General features: G+C 39.9%; 1 protein-coding gene across 1 annotated transcript in view; it reads left to right on the top strand.

Annotated features, from left to right (window-relative positions):
- The window catches only part of LOC111957385 (GDNF family receptor alpha-2-like), a 75522-nt gene extending 48164 nt beyond the window's left edge, over positions 1–27358 (top strand). The window contains exons 5-8 of the mRNA XM_023978182.2: positions 7372–7484; positions 8549–8689; positions 11917–12080; positions 25733–27358. Coding sequence (XP_023833950.1) covers positions 7372–7484; positions 8549–8689; positions 11917–12080; positions 25733–25873 — 559 coding nt within the window. The 3' untranslated portion in view covers positions 25874–27358. The remainder of the gene's footprint in view (positions 1–7371; positions 7485–8548; positions 8690–11916; positions 12081–25732) is intronic.
- Positions 27359–27737: the final 379 nt, after the last annotated feature.

A 27737-nucleotide genomic window follows, 5' to 3' on the forward strand; every position in this document is an offset into this window, starting at 1 on the left:
ATCCTTAAAGGCCCCAATTGTATTTTCTTTGGTAGCATTTCTATATTGAAGATTGAAAAAGAATTTGGTGCATTTTCCCCCATATTCCATCCAGTTCGCTTTATTTTTATGATATATTACACTGGATCTTTCTTGAATAAGTTCCTCCATTTCTTTTTGTTTTTCCTCGAACTTATTCTTTGCCTCTGTGGTACCGTTTTTATTGCTATCTAACTGTACTGTTAGTCCTTCAATCTCCTTTGTTAATATGGACTCTTTTGATCTAAATTGCTTTTGTTTTATAGATGAGTACTGAATTGCATTGCCTCTAAAGGCACATTTAAAAGTGTCCCGTACAATAAGGGGATCTGCTGTACCTATGTTATGTCTGAAAAAGTCAGTTATAAAATCTTCTGTCCTAGTTCTAAACAATTTATCATCTAGTAGGCTTTGATTAAATTTCCAATATCCTCGCCCACGTGGAAATTCTGTAAGAGTAATATATATGCCAATTATGTGATGATCCGACCGCATTCTGTCCCCTATCAACACTTTTTTAACTTTTGGTGCCAGAGAGAATGACGTAAGAAAGTAGTCAAGACGACTAGCTTGATTAAGTCTCCGCCATGTATATCTCACTAGGTCAGGGTATTTAAGTCTCCATATATCCACTAATTCCAATATATCCATGACATTCATGATTTCCTGAAGTGCCTGAGGGTGATCATTTGTAGTGTGATTTCCTTTCCGGTCCATAGAGGTATTTAAGACCGTATTAAAATCTCTCACCATAATAATAGAGTCTAGTGTTGCTTGTAGAGTTGATAAATTCTTATATATATTTTCAAAGAAGCTTGGATCATCATTATTCAGACCGTATAGGTTAATAAGCCATATCTGTTTATTGTCCAATAACATATTTCAAATAATCCATCTACCTTGAGGATCTGTTTGGACAATTTGCACATTTGGATCATAATTATTGTTAATTAAAACCATCACCCCTTTTGAATTTCTTTGCCCATGGGAGAAGTATATTTCGCCCCCCCAGTTCTTTTTCCACAAAACTTCATCTAAAACTGTTGAATGGGTTTCCTGTAAACAATAGATATTATATTCCTTCTCTTTTAGCCAGGTAAATACTGTGCACAACATTTTAGTGAATGTTAGGATTACATTCCAAGGATGTTGCATATTTGCAAAAAATATATATTTTGTTATCAAAAACATTCTTTGAATGTTTTGGGGGTGTTATCATCCTAATTGTTAGATAAAACTCAACGTAGAATTTCAATGGAATCTTAGCTAATGTTCTGGGAATGTTCCCGGTTTTCTAGGCAGGCAGCTTTAGTGAACTGCAGCACAGCAGTGTGTTTGACTGAAAGCCATATGCCCATATGCCCTTTTAGTCTTGAGTATGTGTCCCAATGAGTGTGTAATCAAATAGCCTTGTGTTTCCAAATGAATGGGCCTTCTTGATATTCCTTCGAAGGACAATTGCCTGAAGCTGCTGTGAGACTGTCTACTGACCCTGATTAAATAGAGGTCAGAGACAACAGCAACCAGCTAAAAGGCAATGCTAGAATGACCTGTAACTCTGGGAGAATGAAATATATTTGTCGTCAAGATAGTGGAGAAGTTTATTTTACTGAGAAGAAAATGGACAATTATCATATGGTTTAAGTCCTTTATTTTTGCCGTTTCCATCCTTGTGGATATGCAAGGTTCATCCTTTTGTAGGTTGAATAGTCCATATGCAGTATATCAATTGAGGAAGAAATGGAATGGAGAACAACCCCTCTATTGTCCGCTCCTATTTTTCGAATCAGCATTTAACACTGATGAATTGACAAAAGACCAATGACCTTTGCCATTGATAATGTCGAGGTCAAATTTCTTAACTGTGAATTTGCACAGAGACACAGAGCAAGCTTATCCCCATGTATCTATGACTAAGCAGAGACCCATTTGCAATCATGTCCCCATTCAATGTATAATTGTTTGTTTTATCGTCACTAGAGATAAATGAAGGCTAGTGTGAGAGTCATCTATGACCAATACACTTAAAATGAGAGTTACATCAATGGATGTAAAATTATAATCGTAGCGCTTATCCAGGAAATCTAAAATGATGTCCAATATTACTGAAATGGTAAAAAATGTCAGTAACTGCAGAGAGGATGTTTCACAAAGATATCATTTTCCCAAGACATTTGCTGTTGAGAGGCTATTACAGCCACCATATCTTAGCAGTTGATAGCTGTGATACATTTTCGCTTCCATCATGAGGAAATGTTTCTTAGACATTCATCTGATTTGACTCAATGTTTGTCATTGGTGGCGATAAGGGATATGATTCCATGTTAAAAGCCATTAGTTTTCTATTACGTTGGAGCAAGATGGATAGGCACTCAACACTGACCAAATTACTGTGTTTGAAGCGGCAAATATTTGAAAGCAGTCTACCTCTACGGGGGCTCCCTTTGCCACTTCCCAGGGCTGAGTGTCTGAAATGGCGATACAACTCCGAGAGGCAGACAGCCTGTAATTTCAGCAGCGAGTACTCCGCCAAGGTATAATGGAAAAGATGTGGAAGCCATGAAATGTGCTGCGTCTTGATGTTGGAACACTATTGTCCAGAAAACTCAGGACACCTTTCTAAACTTTAAATTACTGTGTTTAAACTGTCATTGTCTGAGAGGCCTTTCTCTAAAAATGTGCAGTCCCTTCCCATAGCTTCAACCCCTAGTGCAGACACATATTGTTGTCCAAAGTACTTGTGAAAAAATGAACAGGTTGTCCACGGAAACACCAACATGGAAAGTGTTAGTGATTCCTTTTTCGTTTCTACAGATGTATAACACAGAGGACGCGTTGTGACTAGGCTGGGATTTCTCTGTCTCCGCACACGTCTGTTTCTCTCTATCAAATCCTGTGATGGGATGTTTTAGGGAACAAGTCATTTGTTCCAGTCAGAGAGGAAGAAGAGAGGGTTTCTGTAGAGGCGAGGTGGAAAGAGGTGCAAGAAGCCCTTCTCCCTGAAACAAGGCTTAGATGTGATGTTCGCAACATGTCACATTGAAAGCCTCTCGGGGTGATTTGATGGGGGGCGGAACGAGATGGAGCCAGAGTAATGAAGAAAGGGAGAGTGGGTTTGCTCGCGGCCTATTCTGTGCATCCAGGCTGCAGCGAGTGTTACGTCATCATTTTCTCCAGACAAATCCTCAGCATCTCACTTCTCAGTGATACGGAGGATAGAGGATAATTAGCATAGGACTGTTATACTATATTCTTTCATAATACTTCAACAGGGATATGCGATGCATTCCAATACACCTCAACTACCATAACACTTCAATTAATAGCCCAGGAGTTTATTTGCTGAAATCACCGAACACAACACAAACTTATTTGAGACAGGCTTCTATTTGAGCCAGGCTTCATCCTTAATGCACACAGCTTTTGCTCATTTGCATAGTTCATTGTTTAATTCCAGCATTCACTTCCAGCTTTTTTATCAATTCCATCATATCCTGCACTAATGTGCTATCCTTTACATACTGTGTCACATTTATTTTGTGTTAGTATGAACAAAACAAAAAAGATTCTCCTCTTTGACTGTATTTCCGGCAGTTCTGACTGTGCAATTTTCGCCACTAGAGGGCGATCATCCGATTTCTAGAGGTCTGTACTCCCGAAGTTGTTGACTGTTTTTGTGCTTGCCAGTTAGCAATCAGTTCTCAGCTGTTAGCAGCCAATGGCTAGCAGTTTCTTATTGGCGGATGATTGCCAGGATTATTCTGAATCATTACTGAACTATTTAATGTAACAAATTAAACATTAAACCTCATAAACAATTCATGGTAACCTCGTAAACAATTCATTTCGACCCGGCGTTTATTTGAAACAGGTGTTTATTTCCTGAAATATGTGCCGTTGCCTGGCTTTTAAAAGGGACAGGTGACTATTTGAGACTTGGCGTTTAAATGAAGTTTTACGGTATCTCAATTCCTCAAAGCATCTCAACTTCTGCCTAAGATTTCACATCTACCAGTCGACAGTATGCTGAAACAGCTTTATTAAGCTGCAAGACTGTATGCAGCAAGGCATGTTCACTTAGGGCTACAAAACCAGAAGCATTACCTTTGATCTTCAGGCAGAAAGGCGTTGGGCAGAATTAATAAGTCATGGTTGAAAAGGGAGGGCACGAGTGCGAGTGAATCACTCCATCTTAGTGGGCATCAGTGATGTGGAAAGAGAGAACAACTGTGCACACACACTACTCCAATAAACCTACTTAACTGGATTGGAGATCCCACCCTCCAGGCATAAACACATTTAAACTTTTATCATAAACATACAAACAAAACCATTATTTTTATCAACTTTTTCAGTTAAGAACCAAGTTGGGATACACTTGAGATGGCCATGATAAGCACGTAGCTGGCAGAAAAGTAGCGTTGCAAAATAAATGTGTACATGTTATTCAATAATTTCATCCACACTGCTTGTCAATGGACGTCTGCATTGCCGAACACTAAAATAGAACTCGGTTGTAGTTGAGACGCTCGACACGCTGCAAGTCCCACCTCTTCCATCACGGTATTGATTTTCACAAAGATCCAAACCCACGTGGGTACTTGAAAGATGAATGAGGAGAGCATAATCAAAGATAACTAATTAAAAACTAACTAGGTTTCCCTTTTTATCAGTGGATTAATTGTTGGAGTAGAGAAACAAACAGTTTTGTATGACTCTGCAAATTCTGCAAAGAATCAGCTAAAAGAGAACCATGTATGCATGTAAGGTACAATAACAACCCAATGATCATCTCCCAGGACAAACTGATGTCAACAGCTATCTAGCTAAATGTCCATGAATGTGTGTTTCGACCAGCCCCAAAATGAATATAATTGATTCACAGTTGTTTTGGTATTTTAACCTGTGTGTCATGACCATGCTTGGTGGGGATAGACAAAATGATAATGCGCATGATGGCGCACATGGATGCATATGTGGGGCCGGTCATGGTGTAGCAAATCTTGACACTGCGAATATCTATCTCAACTGTTATTATGATGCATGACACCCACCCCCCCCCCAAAATCTCACCAATATTCTAACGTTATCACATTGGTTGCTATGCATGATACCTGTTGGCGTAAACCAGAACTGAATTTGTACACCATCCTCCATTTTTATTTCAGGAACAATTTCAGCTGTTTTGAGAAAAGTGTTGCCAAAACCCGAGCCGTCCCTCACCTGATTAATTGACAGTTGACCGATTCTATGGGAAGCTTAGTTCAATGCTATCTGATTCTGAACTAAGGCCGGGGATCAATCCGATCGAGCGTTGTCGACAATACAGGTTTTAAAGGCAATGTTCCCGTGTTCGTTGAAAGCGCATTCACGGTAAACACAGAATATGTGAACTGAATTGGAAATTACCTTTAAAAGCTGCATTGTCGACAATGCACAATCAGAATGAATCATGGCCTTGTTGTATTATGTGCAGACCTGGGTTCAAATACTGTGTTTGATTATTCACACCCCTTGACTTTTTCCACATTTTGTGTTACTGACAGAATTTAAAATTTATTAAATTGATGTTTTTTGGGTCACGGGCTTATACACAATACCCAATCATGTCAAAGTGGAATAATGTATTTCAAGTGTTTACAAATTAATAAAACATGAACATCAGAAATGTCTTGAGTCAATAAGTTTTCAACCCCTTTGTTAGGGCAAGCCTAAATAAGTTCAGGAGTAAAAATTTGCTTAACAAGTCACATAATACCTTTCATGTATTCACTCTGTGTGCAATAATAGTTTATCTGTAAGATCCTTCAGTTGAACAGTGAATTGCAAACACAGATTCAACCACAAAGACCAGGGAAGTTTCCAATGCCTCACAAAGAAGGGCAACTATTGGTAGATCAGTAAAAATAGAAAAAGCAGACATTTAATATCCCTTTGAGCATGGCGAAGTTATTAATTACACTTTGGATGGTGTATCAACTCAACCAGTCACTACAAAGATACAAAGTCCTCCCTAACTCAGTTGCCGGAGAGGAAGCAAACCGCTCAGGGATTTCACCATGAGGCCAATGGTGGCTTTAAAATAGTTACAGAGTTTAATGGCTGTGATTGTAATCAAATTGACAGAGTGAAAAGAAGGAAGCCTTTACAGAAACAAAAATTCTAAAACATGCATCCTGTTTGCATCAAGGAACTAAATTTATATTGAAAAAAATATGGCAAAACAATTCCCTTTTTGTCCTGAATATAAAGTGTTACTGAGTACCACTCTCCTTATTTTCAAGCATAGTGGTGTCTGCATCATGTTATGGCTATGCTTTTAATCGTTAAGGACTGGGGAGTTTTTCAGGATAAAAAATAAGTGGAATGGCACTAAGCACAGGCAAAATCCTAGAGGAGAGCCTGGTTCAGTCTGCTTTCCACCAGACACTGGAAAATGAATTCACCTTTCAGCAGGACAATAACCTAAAACATAAGGCCAAATCTACACAGGACTTGCTTATCAAGAAGACAGTGAATGTTCCTGAGTGGCCGAGTTACAGTTTTGACTTAAATCTGTTTGAAAATCTGTGGCAAGACTTGAAAATGGTTGCCTTGAAAATGGTTGCCGATCAACAACCAATTTGACAGAGCTTGAAGAATTTTGAAAGAGTAATGAGCAAATATTGTACAATTCAGGTGTGCAAAGCTCTTAGAAACTTACCCACAAATACTCACAGCTGTAATCACTGCCAAAGGTGATTCTAACATGTATTGACTCAGGGGTGTGAATACTTATCTAAGTGAGATATTTCTGTATTGAATTTTCAATGCATTTGCTAAAATTTCTAAAATAATGTTTTCAGTTTGTCATTATGGGGTATTGTGTGTAGATAGGTTAAAAACAACAACAATTCATCAATTTTGAATTCAGGCTGTATAAGTCAATGAATAAGTGTATTTGAGTATTTTCAGATAATGTGGCCCGAAACAACTACTTCCATTGTAATTTTTTGGAAGTATTTTCAAATCATTTCCTATAAAAAGCCTACTACTTATTTACCCAAAAGAAAATTAAAATACCAAACAGACATCAGTTCAAATGCATAGGAGTTTGTATTTGTATTTCAAAATACATGCCAACACTTTCCAAGTGTATTTCCAAATACATTCCAATATCCAACTACATGTGTTTTCAAATAGAGAATATCAAAATACTTACTTCCAAATGTCTTTGAAAGTGATTTAAATACCTTAAATAGTATTTGAACCAAGGTCTGATTATGTTGAACTATGAGCAATCCGATCATAGCAAAAAGTGCACTTCCAGGGTGTGTGTTGATGATGTAGTTCACTGTGTTTGTTTGTGTGCAGATCTAGACTGGCCGATTTCCACATGAACTGCATGGTGACTCAGCACACAGTCAGCAGCTGCCCAAATGAGGACAACTACCAGGCCTGTCTGGCCTCCTACGCTGGCCTCATTGGTGAGTGCAGGGGATTTTGGGCTACCTACCCCGGTAAAACTTGACTTAAAGCCTGCAAGTATAATGCTTTATTAGTTGTTATACTGTATGTATGAGCTTTTATAATGGCTTATTTTAAGGCTTATATAATGTCATATCTCCCTATGACAGAACATGTTCTACTGGCTCAATATGTCTGTTATTTTGTCATGATCATTGGAGATGATAATTATACATTTTAGGGTGTTAATAAATGCTTATGACAAGTGTTATAATTCATTATAATCACATTATAATGCACAATACCTGCAGACTTTAGGTTAAGTGATACCCATACCCCTCCTCTGTTTCTTCCCCATAACACATTTTACATCAGTGGCTGAGTGGAGGTGATGATGGGACAGTGAGAGTGTTACTTCATTGAAACGTTTAATTACCATCTGTTTACTTGTATAGTGAATGTTCTTCAAATAGAAAAATGAAAATGTACGTCGCAAAGACATCCTTCCATACCAGTAGACATTTTAAAGCACCTTAGTAATGTGTTGACACTATTCAGTACAATGAAGGCGGTAAATGATAGGAGTTAGTTGTTACTACTTTAAGTGACCTTAAAATACTCTTTAGGGGTGGTATAGTAATAGCTTTCCCACTGCCACCTATCTGTAATTTAATTGTTGATAGTTACTATAAATGTGTCAGACATCTCTAGTGTAAACTTACTCTTGTTAGTTGTTCTGGATCACACAGTATGATGTGTTTTCCACAAATACAGCATTCCTCTCCTGAAAGCATTATCCAACAGAACATCTGTTTTTGGTAATATCTTTGTAAACTAATATGACCAGCTAGCTCTTTCCGTATTGACACTCCACATCTGAAACAAGCATCAATCAGCATACTACTGTTAATTCACCCCCCCCCCCCCCCYCTAGCTCCATGGTACAATGTAGGCACCATCGCCATTAGTAACATACTGTAAGCCTGTGTAGGTAGGTATGCTGTTTATAGTAAATGTAGTCCATTATTATCCATTAGTGACCTGTGAATTATCTGTAACTGCAGCTTTATTCTCACCTCCATAGGGACAGATATGACTCCAAATTATGTGGATGGCAGCTACAACAACTGGACTGTCTCTCCATGGTGCACCTGTAAAGGAAGTGGGAACCAGGAAGAGGAGTGTGAGAGCTTTCTGAGGGACTTCACAGAGAACACCTGCTTGAGTGAGTCCAACTTGCCTTCAAAATACATTTTGTAACACATACAAGACAACTTCTGATATGATTTTAATGGCACCACCATTCAAATCTGTAGTGTTTTTCCCTCTAAACTGAAAGAGAACTGGCACATCTAACATATTTTAGCTGTTAGGTAGGTAGATTTGGGGTCTGTTTATATACAGTGCATTTGGAAAGTATTCAGACCCCTTCCCTTTTTCCACTTTTTGTTACATTACAGCCTTATTCTAAAATGGATGAAATAAAAATTGTTCCTCATCAATCGACACACAATACCCCATAATGACAAAGCGAAAACTAAAACAGAAATACCTTAGTCTTGAAATTGAGCTCAGGTGCATCCTGTTTCCATTGATCATCATTGAGATGCTTCTACAACCTGATTGGAGTCCTTCTGTGGTAAATTTTGATTGGACATCATTCTTAAATGGAAGAAGTTTGGACCACCAAGACTCTTCCAAGAGCAGGCCGCCCGGCTAAAATGAGCAATCGGGGGAGAAGGGCCTTGGTTAGGAAGGTGACCAAGAACCTGATGGTCACTCTGAAAGAGCTCCAGAGTTCCTCTGTGGAGATGGGAGAACCTTCCAGAAGGACAACCATCTCTACAGCACTCCACCAATCAGGCTTTAATGCCAAGCGTCACTTCTGGAGGAAACCTGGCACTATCCCTTCGGTGAAACATTGAGGTGGCGGCATCATGCTGTGGGGGTGTTTTTCAGCGGCAAGGCCTGGGAGACTAGTCAGGATCGAGTGAAAGATGAACGGAGCAAAGTACGGAGAGATCCTTGATGAAAACCTGCTCCAGAGCGCTCAGGACCTCAGACTGGGGCGACGGTTCATCTTCCAACAGGACAACGACCCTAAGCACACAGCCAAGACAACACAGGAGTGGCTTTGGGACAAGCCTCTGAATGTCCTTGGTTGGCCCAACCAGAGCCCGTACTTGAACCCAATCGAACATCTCTGGAGAGACGTGAAAATAGCTGTGCAGCGACACTCCCCATCCAACCTGACAGAGCTTGAGAGGAACTGTTTTTGCTTTTTCATTATGGGGTATTGTGTAGATTGATGAGGGGATAAAACCTATTTAATCCATTTTAGAATAAGGCTGTAACGTAACAAAATGTGGAAAAAGTCAAGGGGTCTGAATACTTTCCGAATGCACCGTGTAGACTAGTTGAGAACAAGTTCTCATTTACAACTGCGACCTGGCCAAGATAAAGCAAAGCAGTGCGACACAAACAACAACACACAATCAACAACACAGAGTTGCACATGGAATAAACAAACATACAGTCAATAACACAATAGAGATTTTTTTTTTTTTTTAAGAAAGTCTATATACAGTGTGCGAATTTAACCTTAAATATTAGTGTATGAGAAAAGAGATCATTGAATGGAAGTAACTTGACATGGGAATGTGAAAGGATAGAAAAAGCATCCTAATGGCACCATTTATTAGGCAAATATCAAGGCTACCGCCACACCATTGTGCTGTACCATGCAATATCATCAGAAGTACACAATAGCAGTGCTTTTAACATGTTCATTGTGTGGATAATGCTTTCAGACCATTTCAATAGATTGCCGTGGTGCACTTTTAGCTGAGTCTGCAAGATGAGGGATGAGGCTTGTAGCTGAGGAGGCTTCTTGGGAAATAATACAGAAATGCAGCATCTCCTCTTTGCAGTCAAGGGGAACTGGATAAGATAAACTGAAATAGATGGAGCTTTGCTCTTATACACTAAGTGGGGAGACATAAATCCACAGAGATGGAACATGTTATGTCAAATTAGACAACAGGCTAATCGTATTCAGCCTCGTCCCTGCAGGTAACAGCAATAGGGTTAAGAAAAACTTATCTGAAGTCATAAAAAAATTGAATTGCTGTCGGCAATGAGCTTAATCACTCGGTAGAACATTTGGATGCATAAAAGCATCCGCTGAAGGAGCCCTCTAGCCAACTTTGGTGATTTATTAGTTTATTCCCCTAGCACTTCTCTGGATGATCTTTCCACCCCAGCAAAGATATGCATAAAAACAAGACTCTTGTCTTAACAAAAACAGAACTCGTGTCATAATAAAAACAAGACTCGTCTTAACTTGGCCAGCATATTAAGATAATTTACAATACTTTTTGAAATCACAAGAATTATGTTCTTCATAGTTTTGTCATTCGTCCTAGATTTGTCACCAACCCAAGGCTGAGATATCCAAGCACCCCATGGAATGTCTTTACATAAGAAATCTGAAGTCCATTATGCCTTTACTATGCTATGCGTGTGTACAGTACGCGTGCATGTGTGTGGGGCTGGGTGTGCTCGCGGTGCATGCAAGCTCTCTTTGCATGTGTCACTGCTCTCTGTTGTCTCCGAAAGGGGGAAATATTTACCTTTGTTTGAGAATGTTCTGAATCTGATCAGTCACATAAATCTACTCAAAGTCATCTCTGCATGGTGACCTTATAATGGAGGTGGTTGCCAAGCAATTACACGGTTTGCCTTCTTTCTGCCTGAACAGAAAGAAACATGTGTTCTGTTCAAATGGACAAGCAGAGTGAACAGGTACTTTGTCCTGGTTTACCCCCACCCATCAGCAAAGCTGACTGGAGATGTATTTTTCACCCTCCCCCTGCAGAGTATTTTGTGTTCACTTCACAGGCTCATTTATTTGCTTTTAAAAGATTCCATCTCACAGTGAGATGTTGCTGGATACTTACTGGCAAACAAATAGGGCTCATCAACTCGAGTGCAGACATTACAGGGCTATTTGGCCATGTTGTTGTCGTAAATTGACCAAAACCCTTTTTGCAACATAAAAGGTTTGAGTGAGTGTTGTTATGAGTCAAAGGCTTTGGCCATGGTGTCTGTGGATGAACATCCTGTATGCGGCTGATATTTTCTCTACTCTCTAAGATAAAGAGGTATATTATAGCACATTTTTGTTGTCCAAAATGATAAGGTGATAATCATATGATGTACAGTATATCATTGTAGGGTGTAGTAGGTAAAGTTCAATAAAACATGCAGGCAGCTGACTAAGTTTAGCAGTCTCAAACTGAACAGTGCAAATGGTAGTGAAGCAAAAGGAAGATCAACACCCACACCCTACAATTGGGCACAGGACCAAAAAGTTGACTTAGGGCTGACTGTCAGCTGCCCCAACAGTGGGAAGACAGTCTAGACAAATGACTTTATCATTTGCCCCCACAGGAAATTCCATTCAAGCATTCGGTTATGGAACAGAAAGTCTCTTCCACAAAGCTGAGTCTGTCCCACCAACCCCTTCCATGAAGCCTGGATTAGAGACCTCAGTCAGCACCTCAGAGCCATACAACCCCAATGACGTCCAGCCTGAAGATGAAGCCCACGGGAAGGTATGCAAGCATATCACCAGCTAGCACCAGGTGCCAAGTTCAAATAACCAGGGTCGTGTTCATTAGGACACAGAACGGAAAACGTTTCAAAGCACTTTGTAACTGTAAACAAATGAATGTTTTTTTATTGGACAAGACCAGAAGGTCCCTCCCTGTTTCAGTACATGTTAGTCCTTTAGGTGACAAATGAACATGACCCATTAATCACCGATAGCTATATTTAATTAAAACTGGTTAACATTTTTGAAACATTTTTAATGTTGCAGATGATGCATAGCTGACAAGAATCACTATTCTACATGAAACAGAATTATGTCATTTCTACACCATTTCTATGTGAATGTTCTGTAATAAGGTTTGGGTAGGTTACTTTCTAAATGTAATCCGTTACAGTTACTAGTTACCTGTCCACAATTGTAATCAGTAACATAACTTTTGGATTACTCAAACTCAGTAAAGTAATATGATTACGTTCAGTTACTTTTGGATTAGTTTCCCCTTAAGAGGCCTTTGAAGAAGACAAAAATGTATGTTACCAATTGAACGACATCTATTGCAGGATAAATCAATGTTAATGTTTACATAGCTGGCCATATATGGATTTACTTCATGGGTTGGTTATGTAGGCTTCTTCTAACCAATCACTTTCTACTAGATATAATAATACGATAAATTATATCTTTACATTAATATATATAATTTATAAATAAAAAAATGGATGTAGCAACTACAGATTGCCCCATCAAAAGTGTGCAAGTTTGAGCATTAGGCCTAAAGATAATTTTTTTTATCAGCATGAATTAGATTTTTATTTTAAAAACTGCGTAGTTTTTCCGCACTATGCAGCTGTTGCAAGAGCGCATTTTTCACTGGCTGTCCACTGGTTTCAAAAACAATGATTGATAGGCAGCTTAAACTTCTTGAATTCAACCATTATTGGGTTCAAATACACATTTAGATTTGTGAACAGCCATCCACAACAACCACAATCCATAAGGCGCAAATAGCTAATTGAGAGAGCAGCAGTGTGATTCACATCAATGCTCTATGTAGATATCAATAATAAGTGATATCCGTATAGTCGTTGAGAAAAGTCTCAAAGATTTTTTTTCGCAAACATCCTTTCTGATTTTAAAAGTTATCCTTTAGGTAATCATCTAGTTTTCAAAAGTATCTGTAATCTGATTACAATATTTTTGCTGGTAAAGTAACGGATTACAGTTACCGTTTTTTTGCAATCCCTTACATGTGACGAATGACATGTAATCCGTTACTCCCCAACCCTGTCTGCAATGCTAATAACCCCAGGTTTATTTTCTGGGATAGGTAGAAAAAAACTGTTGCTGTACAGTGGGAAAACATGTTTGTTTATCTGTTTTGTATTCACACCAAAACAAATATTTATGTTGAGTATATAAATCCAAATATGCATCTTTTCAACACAAAAAGTATGAAGATGCTGTGTTGTGTTGTGACAAGGTAGTGGTGGTATACAGGAGGTAGACCTATTTGGTAAAATACCAAGTCCATATTATGGCAAGAACAGCTCAAATAAGCAAGGAGAAATGACAGTCCATCATTACTTTAAGACATGAAGGTCAGTCAATCAGGAAAATGTCAAGAATTTTAAACATTTCTTCAAGTGCAGTCGCAAAAACCATGAGGCACTAAGAATGAAACTGGCTCTCATGAGGACCGCCACAGGAAAGGAAGACCCAGAGTTACCTCTGTTGCAGAGGATGTGCATTAGAATTACCAGCCTCAGAAATTGCAGAAATTAGAGCTAACTGCACCTCAGATTGCAACCCAAATAAATGCTTCACAGAGTGCAAGTAACAGACCCATCTCAACATCAGCTGTTCAGAGGAGACTGCATAAATCAGGCCTTCATGGTCGAATTTCTGCAAAGAAACCACTACTAAAGGACACCAATAAGAAGAAGAGACTTGCTTGGGCCAAGAAACATGAGCAATGGACATTAGACTGGTGGACATTTTGAGATGTTTGGTTCCAACCAGCGTGTCTTTGTCAAATCAAATCAAATTGTATTTGTCACATGCGCCGAACACAACAGGTGTAGACCTCACATTGAAATATTTACTAACAAGCCCTTAACCAACAATGCAGTTAAGAAAATACCCCCAAAAATAAGAGATAAAAATAACAAATAATGGAATTTCTTTGTTAGACACAGAGTAGGTGAACGGATGATCTCCGCATGTGTGGTTCCCACCATGAAGCATGGAGGAGGAGGTGTGATGGAGGAGGTGTGTGTTGGGATGCTTTGCTTGTGACACTGTCGGTGTGAGCTAGCTAGCTAACAGTACGCTTTAACTTGCAATGTAAACAACTTTCTGACTAAATTTGAAACATAATACTTCAGAAAGTATTCAGACCCTTCACTTTTTCCACATTTTGTTACATTACAGCCTTATTCTAAAATGTATTGAATTGTGTTTTTTCCTCATCAATCTACACACAATACCCCATAATGACAAAGCAAAACATTTATTTTTGCAAATTTATGAAAAGAAACGGAAATAACACATTTCCATAAGTATTCAGACCATTTGTTCGTTTCTTTGTTAAAGCACCTTTGGCAGCGATTACAGCCTTGACTCTTCTTGAGTATGGCACTACAAGCTTGGCACACCTGCATTTGGGGAGTTTCTCCCATTCTTCTCTGCAGATCCTTTCAAGCTCTGTCAGGTTGGATGGAGAGCATAGCTGCACAGCTATTTCCAGGTCTCTCCAGAGATATTCGATCGGGTTCAAGTCAGGGCTCAGGTTTTAATCAAGGATCTCCCTGTACTTTGCTCCGTTCGTCTTTCCATCGATACTGACTAGTCTCCCAGTCCCTGCCGCTGAATCCCCACAGCATGATGCTGCCACCACCGTGCTTCGCCGTAGGGATGGTGCCAGGTTTCCTCCAGACGTGACACTTGACATTCAGGCCAAGGAGTTCAATCTTGGTTTCATCAGACCAGAGAATCTTGTTTCTCATGGTCTGAGAGTCCTTTAGGTGCCTATAGGCAAACTCCAAGCCGGCTATCATGTGCCTTTTACTGAGGAGTGGCTTCCGTCTGGCCACAATACCATAAAGGTCTGATTGGTTGGGTGCTGCAGAGATGGTTGTCCTTCTGGAAGGTTCTCCCATCTCCACAGAGTCACTCTGGAGCTCTATCAGAGTGACCATCGGGTTCTTCGTCACCTCCCTGACCAACGCCCTTCTCCCTCGATTGCTCAGTTTGGCCAGGCGGCCAGGTCTAGGAAAAGTCTTGGTGGTTCCAAATTTCTGCCATTTAAGAATGATGGAGACAAATGTGTTCGTGGTGACCTTCAACGCTGCAGAAATGTTTTGGTGCCTTTCTCCAGATCTGTGCCTTGACACAATCCTGTCTCGGAGCTCTACGGACAATTCCTTCGACCTAATGACTTGGTTTTTGCTCTGACATGCACTGTCAACTGTGGGACCTTATATAGACAGGTGTGTGCCTTTCCAAATCATGTCCAATCAATTGAATTTACCACAGGTGGACTCCAATCAAGTTGTAGAAAAATCTCAAGGATGATCAATGGAAACAGGATGCATCTGAGCTCAATTTCGAGTCTCATAACAAAGGGTCTGAACAATTCTGTTATTATCACAACTCAGGATAAGACCAAGATGCAAACAGTTCGAATCACAGAAGTTTATTTACAAAACAGGGGGCAGGCAAACGACAGGTCAAGGAAGGGTGTGACACAAGACAGGTGAAACAGATCCGGGTGTGACATATGTAAATAAAGTATTGATGTTTTTTATTTTTAATACATTTGCTAAAAATTAAAAAATTCAAACTTGGGCTATTGCGTGTAGATCGATGAGGGAAACATTTTATTTCATCAATTTTAGAATAAGGCTGTAATGTAACAACATTTGGAAAAAGGTAAGGGGTCTGAATACTTTCCGAATACGCTGTACCCATCGATTCTTAAAGAACTTAACTTGTAAATGCCTTAGTTCAACTGTCTTGTTTTACTCAAATCGTTGTAAACAAACATTATATAGCCTCAAAACATGGTTAAAACTACAATTTCAGTATCATGGATGGTCAGTCCTTGAATCAGTAGCTCTGTTTAAGAATTTGAGAGTGGTTACATTTCTCTAGGCCCATCCTTCAGCTTTTTACTAAAACAGAGGTCTCTGCGAACACTTTGTTATTGTTTCAATTAAGGGTTGTAGCTTTAAACAAGAGAAGTCATTGTTTTCATTTCATGACTCTAATAGGGATATTTATAATTCCATGTTTCATGCATGGCTGAAAACAATACTGTTCTGGCATCATTATTATGTTTGAAAAGACTCCTATAATGATGTTGAATGCTGAGCAATTTCAGGCTTTCACATCCATTAAATAGTCATCTCTCACACTGCTCCAATAGTGTGCTTTACATGACCCTCATTGTGATAAAGACAGCAAATTAATACCTTAAAAATTGTGTGAGGGTGAGAATGAATGAATAAGCCACACTGATAACAATAACAGTGGGAGGTAGAGGAGGGGAGCTGTTGAATTGCTTTCTCGAAAGGTTCTGTGTGTATGTCAGTATTGATGCACCGCTCTGTGCCACTCTCAATGCAGTGCAATGCTTAATTTATAGTAAAAATGGTAATTAGGAAACAATAAGACATGTGATTACTCAAGCAGGAAGTTTATAATTAGAGAGGGAGCCGGTGGGGACTTTTTGGGCGGCCCCTCATTCTACAGCATATATGCTTGGCAATTAAAATGTGTCAAACTTCCATCGTAGATTAATTGGTAGAATGCTTATATGACTCCTCTTGGCAAAAGACAAGCTTTCTAGCCTCGTAAATCTCATGACTGCTCAGGACCACATGCATGATGTTGTCCAGTTAGTGGAAATGTTATGCTAAATGAAGTGGCATAGTCCGCTGTGTGTTTGATGGCTGGACAGGCTCCCCCTGACACTCGATAAGTAATCTGAAGTGTTGTTTGATAAATGAGCCCTGTGGAGCATTAGGCCAGGATTGGCTGTGCTGCTCAAACTTAATTCCCTCTCAAGTCAATTTCCCTGTATTCATTATCACCATTAACAGGACAATTGAGCTATGTGATTTAGTTTACATGTAAATATGTATTATTCCTTTAAAAGGTGTACTATGCAGAAATCCCTCCACCATTTCCTGGTTGCTAAAATGCTAAAATAGTTCCCCTAATTTCAGTTTGTGACAAAACAAGCGAGGTGAGTGTAGAGAATCATTGTACCTCTAAACCCCTGTGAAATATATTTTCCATAACCCAAAATTATTGTGTTTTCAGCTGTTTGGAGCTGGTGTACAAATCCGAAAGTAAAAAAACTAAACTTAAGAACATAGAACAGATATACCGCTTCTTAGACTTGCTTTCAATAAGAATGACAGCTCTATAACTAACATTTCCATGTGAATTTGGTCAGGTCACCCAAAACGTTACATGTTGCAGCTTTAATAAATGTCAGCTATGTCCTAATGTCCAGGCTAATATACCTTATTCAGTCAGTAACTGTGCTCAAGTTGTGTTCTGAAGAGACTGAAAGAGAAGAGATATCTAGGTGAAATTTTATTTTGTCTTATTGCTGTTTGCAACTTCTGTATTTTCAACCCTGTGGAAAGTTCCAGAAAGTGAAACTGTGGAGGACTGTTGAATGGATAAAGATATGAAAAAATGCAATTTTCCTTACCAATCAGGATTTCAATTAATTTAGTGGAAAGGCTTTCAGAATGCTGCCAACATTTAATAATGGAGAGCTTTCGTATATTGAATTGTACATGTTATTATGTTATATAAATTGTTATATTATTATAATGAGTCTACTAACGTCAGGCCTATCTACTTCTCTATTTTTGCCACAACAGTTTTGTTAGTGTTTCGGTGCGTTCAGATACACATAAGAATCTATTGTGCCACAACTATTGGGTCAAATGTGCGGGACAATGCTTGTAGAAGCTACATGGGCGCAGCCTTTGCATAGATACAGTATGTGCAAACACTTTAACCAGTGGAGGCTGGTGGGAAGAGCTATAGGAAGATGGGCTCATTGTAATGGAATGGAATTAATGGAACAGAGCCAAACATGTGGTTTCCATATGTTTGATGTTTGATACTGTTCCATTCATTCCATTCCAGCTATTACAACGAACCCATCCTCCTATAGCTCCTCCCACCAGCCTCCATGAATTTAATGTGACCCAAAAATACCAACTCTGTCATTGCCCAAGTCATTGCTCACTGCCTTTCTGTGCTGCGTGTGTAGAACAGAGCCCCTAATTTTACAACCATTTCTGCTGTTTGGAAATAGAGATTAAAAAGTGTTTTACTATTTTTTTCAATCACTTCGGCAGATTTTTCAAAACTCTAGGTACAAAACTCTAAACTGATAAAACTTCTAATGCCCCCTATCTTATGTTCAGAACCTTTGATTGTGCATTCATTTGGGGTTCCACACATCTTTCACGCCTGAGTGATTCAAAATCTAAATTTTCTCTGAAATACCATGAGAACATTTTGTTTAGTCACCAGAACATCAGGTAATGATAGGCTCACCATTTAGTCATGTTAATTAACATTTTAACTGACATTTAATCCAATAGAAAAAATTGTAAGATACACATTTCAAAACTGTTATTTTTGAAGTGCTGTTTAGAAAGAATAGTACCTGGTCAATATAACTTTGAATAAGTTGTATACAATGGCAGGTTGTGAGTATGCTGAGAAATATGTCATGTTTACAGTTGTATTATCCTTATACAGTACATACGTAGCACAAATCATCATAAATAAGTAATTGGAAAGCAGTTGGCTCCTGTAAAAACGTAGCACGGTGTAGTATGCCATTTCTGCCCCATGCAGCAAGATCACATTTTCTATGAGACATGTCAACTGAAACAGTATCGTTCTCGGCTCGGAAAAAAGTGCCTTTTGAATGTTGTATGCTACAGTACTGTAAATTACAGTACATTACACTGTTTTCACATTGCACAATGCACTACTCATTAAAATTGACTGAACATCACATTTCTATCATTTCTATCCCATGTGTGATCAAAGGTGTAATCATTGAAGAGATCTTTCAAAATGTAATCAAAAGAAATAAAAGAAACAATGTTTAGCCGGCACTAATTTGCATCAAGCCTGTCTTGATCATTTGGCCATAGGTTCTTATCAGCATCGGAGTAAATATCCCCATTGTTCATGCACCTGGGTGAAAACGTTTTTGCATGGCGAATCCAAGCCTGATTGAAATCTGGATTGAAATCATTGCATGCCTCATAGCATGCCTCATCCGGGTAGGCCGTCATTGTAAATAAGAATTTGTTCTTAACTGACTTGCCTAGTTAAATAAAGGTTAAATAAAGGTTAAATAAAAATAAATATATTTAAAAAATATCCATGGCCTGAAGGAGGGAGGTATGCTCACATCTTCCACCTGTATTGTACTTGTGTATTGTATTTTACGGTATTGTATTGTACTTATGTACTGTGGTGATCCTGTACAAGGCTCAGTTCATAAGAGCATGGCACTAGCAACACCAATGTTGTGGGTTCAATTCGAATCAAATCAAGTGAAATTGTATTGATACACATACACATTTAGCAGATGTTATTGTGGGTGTAGCGAAATGCTTGTGTTTCTAGTTCCAACAGTGCAGTAGTATCTAACAATTCACAACAATACATACCATGTATTCCATGATTCCATGTCTATGTATATAGGGCAACAGCCTCTAAGGTGCAGGAATGAGTAACCGGGTGGTAGCCGGCTAGTGATGTCTGATGGCCTTGAGATATAAGCTGTTTTTTGGTCTCTCTGTCCCGCTTTGATGCACCTGTACTGACCTCGCCTTCTGGATGATAGCGGGGTGAACAGGCCGTGGCTCGAGTGGTTGATGTCCTTGATGATCTTTTTGGCCTTCCTGTGACATTTAGTGCTGTAGGTGTCCTGGAGGGCAGGCAGTGTGGCCCTGGTGATGCGTTGGGCATATCGCACCACCCACTGGAGAGCCCTGTGGTTGCGGGCGGTGCAGTTCCAAAGCCAGGCGGTGATACAGCCCGACAGGATGCTCTCATTTGTGCATCTGTAAAAGTTTACAGGGGCCAAGCCACATTTCTGCAGCCTCTTGAGGTGTTGCGCCTTCTTCACCACACTGTCTGTGTGGGTGGGCCATTCCAGATTGTCAGTGATGTGTATGCCGAGGAACTTGAAGCTTCCCACCTTCTCCACTGCGGTCCCGTCGATGTGGATAGGGGCGTGCTACCTTTGCTGTTTCCTGAATCCTCGATCAGCTAATTCGTTTTTTTCCTGGCACCACTCCCCCAGGGCCCTCACCTCCCTATAGGCTGTCTTGTCATTTTTGGTAATCAGGCCTACTACTCTTGATGATTGAGTTGGAGGCGTGCATGGCCATGCAGTCATGGATGAACAGGGAGTACAAGACAGGGCTGAGCACGCACCCTTGTGGGGCCCCAGTGTTGAGGATCAGCGAAGTGGAGGTGTTGTTTCCTACCTTCACCAACTGGGGGCGGCCCGACAGGACGTCCAGGACCCATTTGCACAGGGTGGGGTTCAGATCCAGGGCCCCGATCTTAATGATGAGCTTGGAGGGTACTATGGTGTTGAAGACTGAGCTATAATCAATGAATAGCATTATGATGTAGCTATTCCTCTTGTCCAGATTGGATAGGGCAGTGTGCTGTGCGATGACGATTGTATCGTCTGTGGACCTATTGGGGCGGTAAGCAAATTGAGGTGGGTAAGGTAGAGGTTATAATGATCCTCAACTAGCCTCTCAAAGCACTTCATGATGACATAAGTGAGTGCTATGGGGTGATAGTAATTTAGTTCAGTTCCCTTTGCTTTCTTGGATACAGGAACAATATTGGACATCTTGAAACAAGTGGGGACAGCAGGCTAGGATAGGGAGAGATTGAATATGTCCGTAATCTCCAGCCAGCTGGTCTGCGCATGCTCCGAAGACGCTGCTAGGGATGCTGTCTGGGCCGGCAGCCTAGCGAGGGTTAACACGCTTAAATGTCTTAGTCACGTCGGCCACGGAGAATGAGCGCTCACAGTCCTTGGGAGCGGGCTGCGTCGGTGGCACTGTGTTATCCTCAAAGCGGGCAAAGAAGGTTTAGCTTGTCCGGGAGCAAGACGTCAGTGTCCGCGACGTGGCTGGTATTCCCTTTGTAATCCGTGATTGTCTGTAGACTCTGCCACATAGGTCTCATATCTGAGATATTGAATTGTCATTGTCTCTGTAATGATGTGTTGCCTGTTTGATTGCCTTACAAAGGGAATAACTACACTGTTTGTATTTGACCATATTCCCAGTCACCTTGCCATGGTTAAATGGGGTGATTCGTGCTTTCAGTTTTGCGCACATGCTGCCATCTATCCACGGTTTCTGGTTTGGGTAAGTTTTAGTAGTCACCGTGATAACAACATCCCCTATACACTTCCTGATGAACTCAGTCACTGTGTCCGTGTATACGTAAATGTTATTCTCAGAGGCTACCCGGAACATATCCCAGTCAGTGTGATCAAAACAATCTTGGAGCATTTATTCCGGTTGGTCAGACCAGCATTGAATAGACCTTAGCAAGGGTACTTCCTGTTTGAGTTTCTGCCTATAGGAAGGGAGGAAAACAATGGAGTCGTGATCTGATTTTCTGAAGGGAGGGCGGGGGAGGGCCTTGTAGGCATCTCAAAAAGGTGATCAGCAGTCTAGTGTTTTTCCTAAGCGAGTACTACAGTCAAAGTGTTGATAGAACTAAAATCCTCTGCTACAATAAATGCAGCCTCAAGATATGTGGTTTCCAGTTTGCATAAAGTCCAGTATAGTTCCTTGAGGGCCGTCGTGGTATGGGCTTGAGGGGGAATATACACGGCTTTGACTATAACCGAAGAGAATTCTCTTGGGAGGTAATATGTTCGGCATTTAATTGTGAGGTATTCTAGGTCGGGTGAACAAAAGGACTTGAGTTTCTGTATGTTATCACAATCACACCATGAGTGTTTAACCATGAAACATACACCACCACCTTTCTTCTTCCCGGAGAGTTCTTTATTCCTGTCTGCGCAATGAACTGAGAACCCAGCTGGCTGTATGGACGGGGACAGTATATCCCGAGAGAGCCATGATTCCGTGAAACAGAGTATGTTACAGTCCCGGATGTCTCTCTGGAAGGAGATCCTCGCTCTGAGCTCATCTACTTTATTGTCCAGAGACTGCGAGTAATATACTCTGAAGCGGTGGATGGTGTGCACGCCTCCTGAGTCGGACTAGATGTCCACTCCGAATCCCTCTTCTCCGCCGGCGGCATCTTGGAGCAGCCTCTGAGATAAGTTCAATTGCCCTGGGGGTACGAACAAAGGATCCAATTCTGGAATGTCGTATTCCTGGTCGTAATACTGGTGAGTTACAGCCGCTCTGATATCCAAAAGTTCTTTCCGGCTGTATGTAATAACACAAAAAATGTTCTAGGCTAATAATGTAAGAAATAACACACACAAATACTGCAAAGTTGCTTAGGAGTTAGAAGCAGAGCTGCCATGTCTGTTGGTGCCGTCTTAACTTAATTACCACTGGGGTCACTTACCAAAATGTGTGGGCTGTTGTCACTTTGGATAAAAGTGTCTGTTACGTAAATGGCATATATTACGGTATTACAGTACTGTATTGGCCAATGCAGTTTTAGTAAAGCAGTGTGATGTTTTACATACAATACAACAAAAAATAATAGTCATTATCATAGCAATACTTTCAAGTGTACGTATGTCATACTTTTTATGTTTCTACTTTACAGACGTACATTTTCATTATGTCGTTTTTTATGATTTGTTTTGAGTTTTGTACTAAGAGTTGTGGAAATGTACCACATACATTGAAATAAAAATTGCCTACCGGTATCTACAAGTGACTAAGAAAATTACAAACTCACTATGATGTCCTTTATAGCAGTCCCAGTATGGGAGTTCAACATATTGTTTTTCAGTATTTATGTTCCTGGATATTGTTTGGGATAAGACAATATTCTTCATTGTGTTTTTGAAGGTAGCTTGACATGTACATTAGATAGACGGTGAGTACTTTTCAGAATTGATCAGAGCTTCGTCAAACAGTAGAGTTCAGCTGCTTACCACGTGTATGTCTCTGCGTGCAGTTTGAAGGAAGTTGCTAACTAACACTAGTTAGCATTGGCTCGCGGAACTACCTGTAACTTCCTTCGTACTGGACACATAGACATAAAAATGGTATCCACAAGTTCATCTGACTCTGGGTAAGTAGATAAAGGGCCTCATTGCCAAAATCCTGAAATGGCCCATCTTAACAAGCTTTTAATCAGGGAAATAATTCCTTCATTTCATAGTCTTTTTGGAGAGTCATGCGTTATTTCATGGCACCATTGTATAAGAGAGAATGAACCCACCCTTCAGAAGTCAATGTTTGCTTGAGGGCCACTGACTTTACAGTACACTGTGTTGATTCTCAGCTCAATTAAATGTAATTGATTGTGGACCAACCCTGGGTTACTCAATAACCAGCCCTGGGAAAAGCATCTGAACATTACTGTTCAACGAAGCTCTGATCACTTCTAAAAAGTACTCACCATCTATCTACATGTTAAGCTACCTTCACAAAACTAAATTAATGATATCCTGTAATCCCAAACAATATTTTGTGTGTGGGTCGTTTCTGAATGTGTGTGTGCATGTCTCTGTGTTTTTTTTTCATTTTTTCTGTCATTTAGCAGACGCTCTTATCCAAAGCGACTTACATGAGCAATTAGGGTGAAGTGCCATGCTCAAGGGCACATCGACAGATTTGTCACCTTTCGGTTATTGGCCCAACACTCTTAACCGCTAGGCTACCTGTTCATATGTGTGTGTGTGTGTGCGTGTGTGTACCAGTATACATATTGGCTGCAGACAGAGATCTGGACCAATGTCAACAGGCTGCTGTCACACATCACTGCACCTGCTAATTAATTGGCTTTTAGTTGCGGATGTGTTTGCTGCATTGTCAAGCAACCGATTGCTTTTTTTGGCAACTGTCATTTAACCATTTCTCTGTACAATCACACATTGGAAACCAAGCTCTTCCATAATCAATGCAGCCTTTCCTTTCAGCTAAAACCCATACAAAAAACATCTCCCAGTGCTTATATAACTACCATTTACTATTTTTTTCAATATGTATTTTTCTACAAAAAAAATTGGCCATGTGTTGTGCTGGAGACACTGCTATTAGAAGATCATATCTGACTCTGTTTTCTCTCTGTACAGGGAAATGGACCGAAGTGCAATCTCTCAAAAGGCTACATCTGTGGAGATGAGGAAAGGAGTGGAGGAGGGAATGCTTCATGTTTCTGTTGATATGCTGTATTGCTTTGCGGGGGAAATGGTGCCTCCACAAATTGAGAAAGCTGCAGTTACTTGGAGGCAAATTGTTTGCTAGGTGTTACAGGAATCAGAGCAAATTGAAAATGTTCAAAATGCTTACAATGTTATGGAAAAACACATAATAAGGCCATACTAGAGTAGGCATAACAGAGCAACTCTGGGGTGTACAATATCTAGAACAATAGAGATGTAGAAGTAGTATCTTAATTTGATCATCATGTTGTAGCAGGAAATGTACATTTGTATTATATGTGTAAAAAGGCTTCTAAAGTTCATAATTTCCATGTATCGAAAGCTACAAATGTTTTATATAATCCACACAATAATTCCCATTTCCTGTTGCTGCAAGATTATTTTCCTGCTGTGGGATCCTTCATCTGTATGTCCCTTCTACCCTTTCTCCTAATGTACTGTACAACATAGTTGCCTTTTAAATTGACTGCTTTTGTCTATGGTAAAATGTTCTATATGTTCTATATCTATATGTGTACAAGCACAATGTTTTGACTGATATTGTACAGAAATAAAATGTATCCAAATGTCTAGGAAGCCGATTAGTGCTGTAAAACTTTAATAGCCTGGGTGTTTATTTGCTTAAATCACTAAACACCAGGCACTTATTAAAGACAGGATTCTATTTGAGCCAGGGGTCTATTTCCTTGATGCACACTGCTTTTGCTCTGTTCTGCTCTTTGACCCCCACAAGTGTCACGGGACTCATCTGACGGTAACCCATACAAACGAATGGAAGTATTGAGGTAGTTTTGTGCCAACAAAAATAAGGGGTTAAATATTTGTCCAAGAAAAAGAAAATATTTCCTGCACTTTATATTCCCCCCCGGGGAGCTATTTGAGACTCAGCGTTTAATTGTAGTTTTATGATAACCCTATATGTGCTCTGCATGTTCTATAATTCGTGCTTTCCTTGGAAGTAATGCTTAAAATGTTTAAGATGACACTACCGAAAGGGTATTGGACGAAATGTCTTAGCTAGCTCTGCACTGTGCCAAAACATTTCAAAGCAGAGAGTACACCTAAAAGACTGCACTAGCAGTCGCTTTCAACATACTTCATATGTGCCTCAAATGTATTCATGTTTTATTCCAGTGGAGTGGCTATGGATCCGTGTTTTACCATTTCTCTGTAAAACGCAACACTCAGACTCACTGAGTCATTCCTAACCTTTTCCATTGTTGTCCTCCTCTCAGCCTATACTGGAGCCCAGCAGTGGTTACAATGGCCTGACTAGACCCAAGAGCCCACCTGATGATGGGGCACCCTGTGTCTGTGCCAGTGTCTGGGTGCTGCTGCTCAGCCTGATCTCCGCCATGGCCAACCATGCCCTATAAAACTCCCTGTGGGCTGTCGCCGACCATCAAGCTGATCCCAAACGCAGAGGTGTTGTCAAGGGGCTTGTTTGAGGATGTTTTATTTTTCAAGCCCAGGCATCATGCAATTTCAAAAAGGAGAGGCGGAGAGCACACAATCGGAGATAATCTAAATATTATTTATTTGATGTAACATTTTGGCTTTTGAGGACCACTATGATCAAGAAAATGGCTTTACATGGAACCCCCATGTGGTGAAGCCTCAGTGGGGATTGGCTGTGACTGTCTTTCCATCAGTAACACTGACAAAGAACCCAAAGTATCATGTCAAAGACTTCTGCACTCCTGCCATGACAAAGAGAAGAGAAAGACAGAGAGAGAAAGAGAGAGAGAGAAAGAGTGTGAGAGAGAAATGGAGAAAGAGAGAGGAGAGAGAACTGCTGTCCGTCACACGTTTTCGTCTAGAAACAGTGCTCGACTTGCTTTTCTTTAATGGACAGACCTCAAGCTTTGTGTTTCCATTACTTGCAGACAGAAGAATTATCACTTTTGTGTCTTCTCAAAAGTGTAAATCTTAACTCAGTGTATCCGTGTTGGTATAGTAACAGTGAACAGTATGTTCAGTACAGCTATTTTATTTCAGTGCTATATTTTTTCAGCAGACAAAAAAAAATACTCAAATATAATGTTAACTGGTTCTCATTTGAGATGTTGTTGTCATTGATAGTGGGTGAGAATAAATATCCACCCACACATGTGCATACTTTGTCAGTGTATATAACAAACTGTTTTCTTTCAATGAGCCAAGATAAACAAACTGTTTTCTTTCAATTTACCAATATGACCTACCTTAAATGGTCAAGGCGATATGATGGCACTGTATTGTTAAGTATGAAGAACAAATTTAGAAGGCAAAGTTGGCAATGTCTATGACGACAAAGTCAAAGAAGAATGTATATAGGGATGAAATTGAATTAGCTACATTTGCTTGGAAAGTAATTACCTGTGTGTATTATAGTCGTTCTTTGTACAGTGCAAATACACGTGGCCTTACCTATTGCTCGTACCACATTATCCTGCTCATGGGACATCGCAACTCGTAGTAACGCTTTACTAAATGAATCATTCAAATGGGTTCATGTCAAAACAACAAGCCATCAGATCAACAAGCCATCAGATCAACATTTGACTACATAAATGCCTGGGATTGAACCCTTCTATTTCCATTGGACTGTTCCAACAGAGATGTCTAGAGCAAAGAAATACTCACAGTTTATAGCTGCTGCACATTCTGTTGTGTTGAGTTTTCCCCCAGATTTTATATTATTTTTGATTGGTCAGGTTGTAGCTGAGTCTTGCAGATGACATCATGACGTACTGCTGATGAATGCTTACATTACTGGCTCTGGCCTCCTATAAGCCAATCAAATGCATGAGGTAAATTAAGAGTTTTGACATGTAGTAATGTAAATAAATAAACTGATAAATATTCCCCCTCACACAGAATGGGTCCGGGTATATGAGGAAAATGGGGTTTCAGCATTTCTCACACAGTTAAGTTAATTCATGCTGATTGATTCATACAAAAGTGAGCAATTTTGAAAAATATTACTGCAAACATGATTCTCAATGGAAGTCAAGACAGCACTGAAAACAAAGATGGCACACAAATAAATCCTGACAATAAATAAATGACATGTCGCAGCTTATATAAGGTGAGGGGCAGAGAGTACTCAAAGATGGGATGTCATGAGTGTATAAGTGATTGAAAGAGTGAGAAGAGTGTGTGTGTGTGTGTATGTGTATGTGTTTGTGTGCCTGTGTTCTGGAGTCCAGTTTGTTTCCTTTCAATATAAAAATGGGGGGTGGGGGTTAGTTTTGTGGT

The sequence above is a fragment of the Salvelinus sp. IW2-2015 genome, linkage group LG33 (assembly GCF_002910315.2).
Source record: "Salvelinus sp. IW2-2015 linkage group LG33, ASM291031v2, whole genome shotgun sequence".
Taxonomy (NCBI): domain Eukaryota; kingdom Metazoa; phylum Chordata; class Actinopteri; order Salmoniformes; family Salmonidae; genus Salvelinus; species Salvelinus sp. IW2-2015.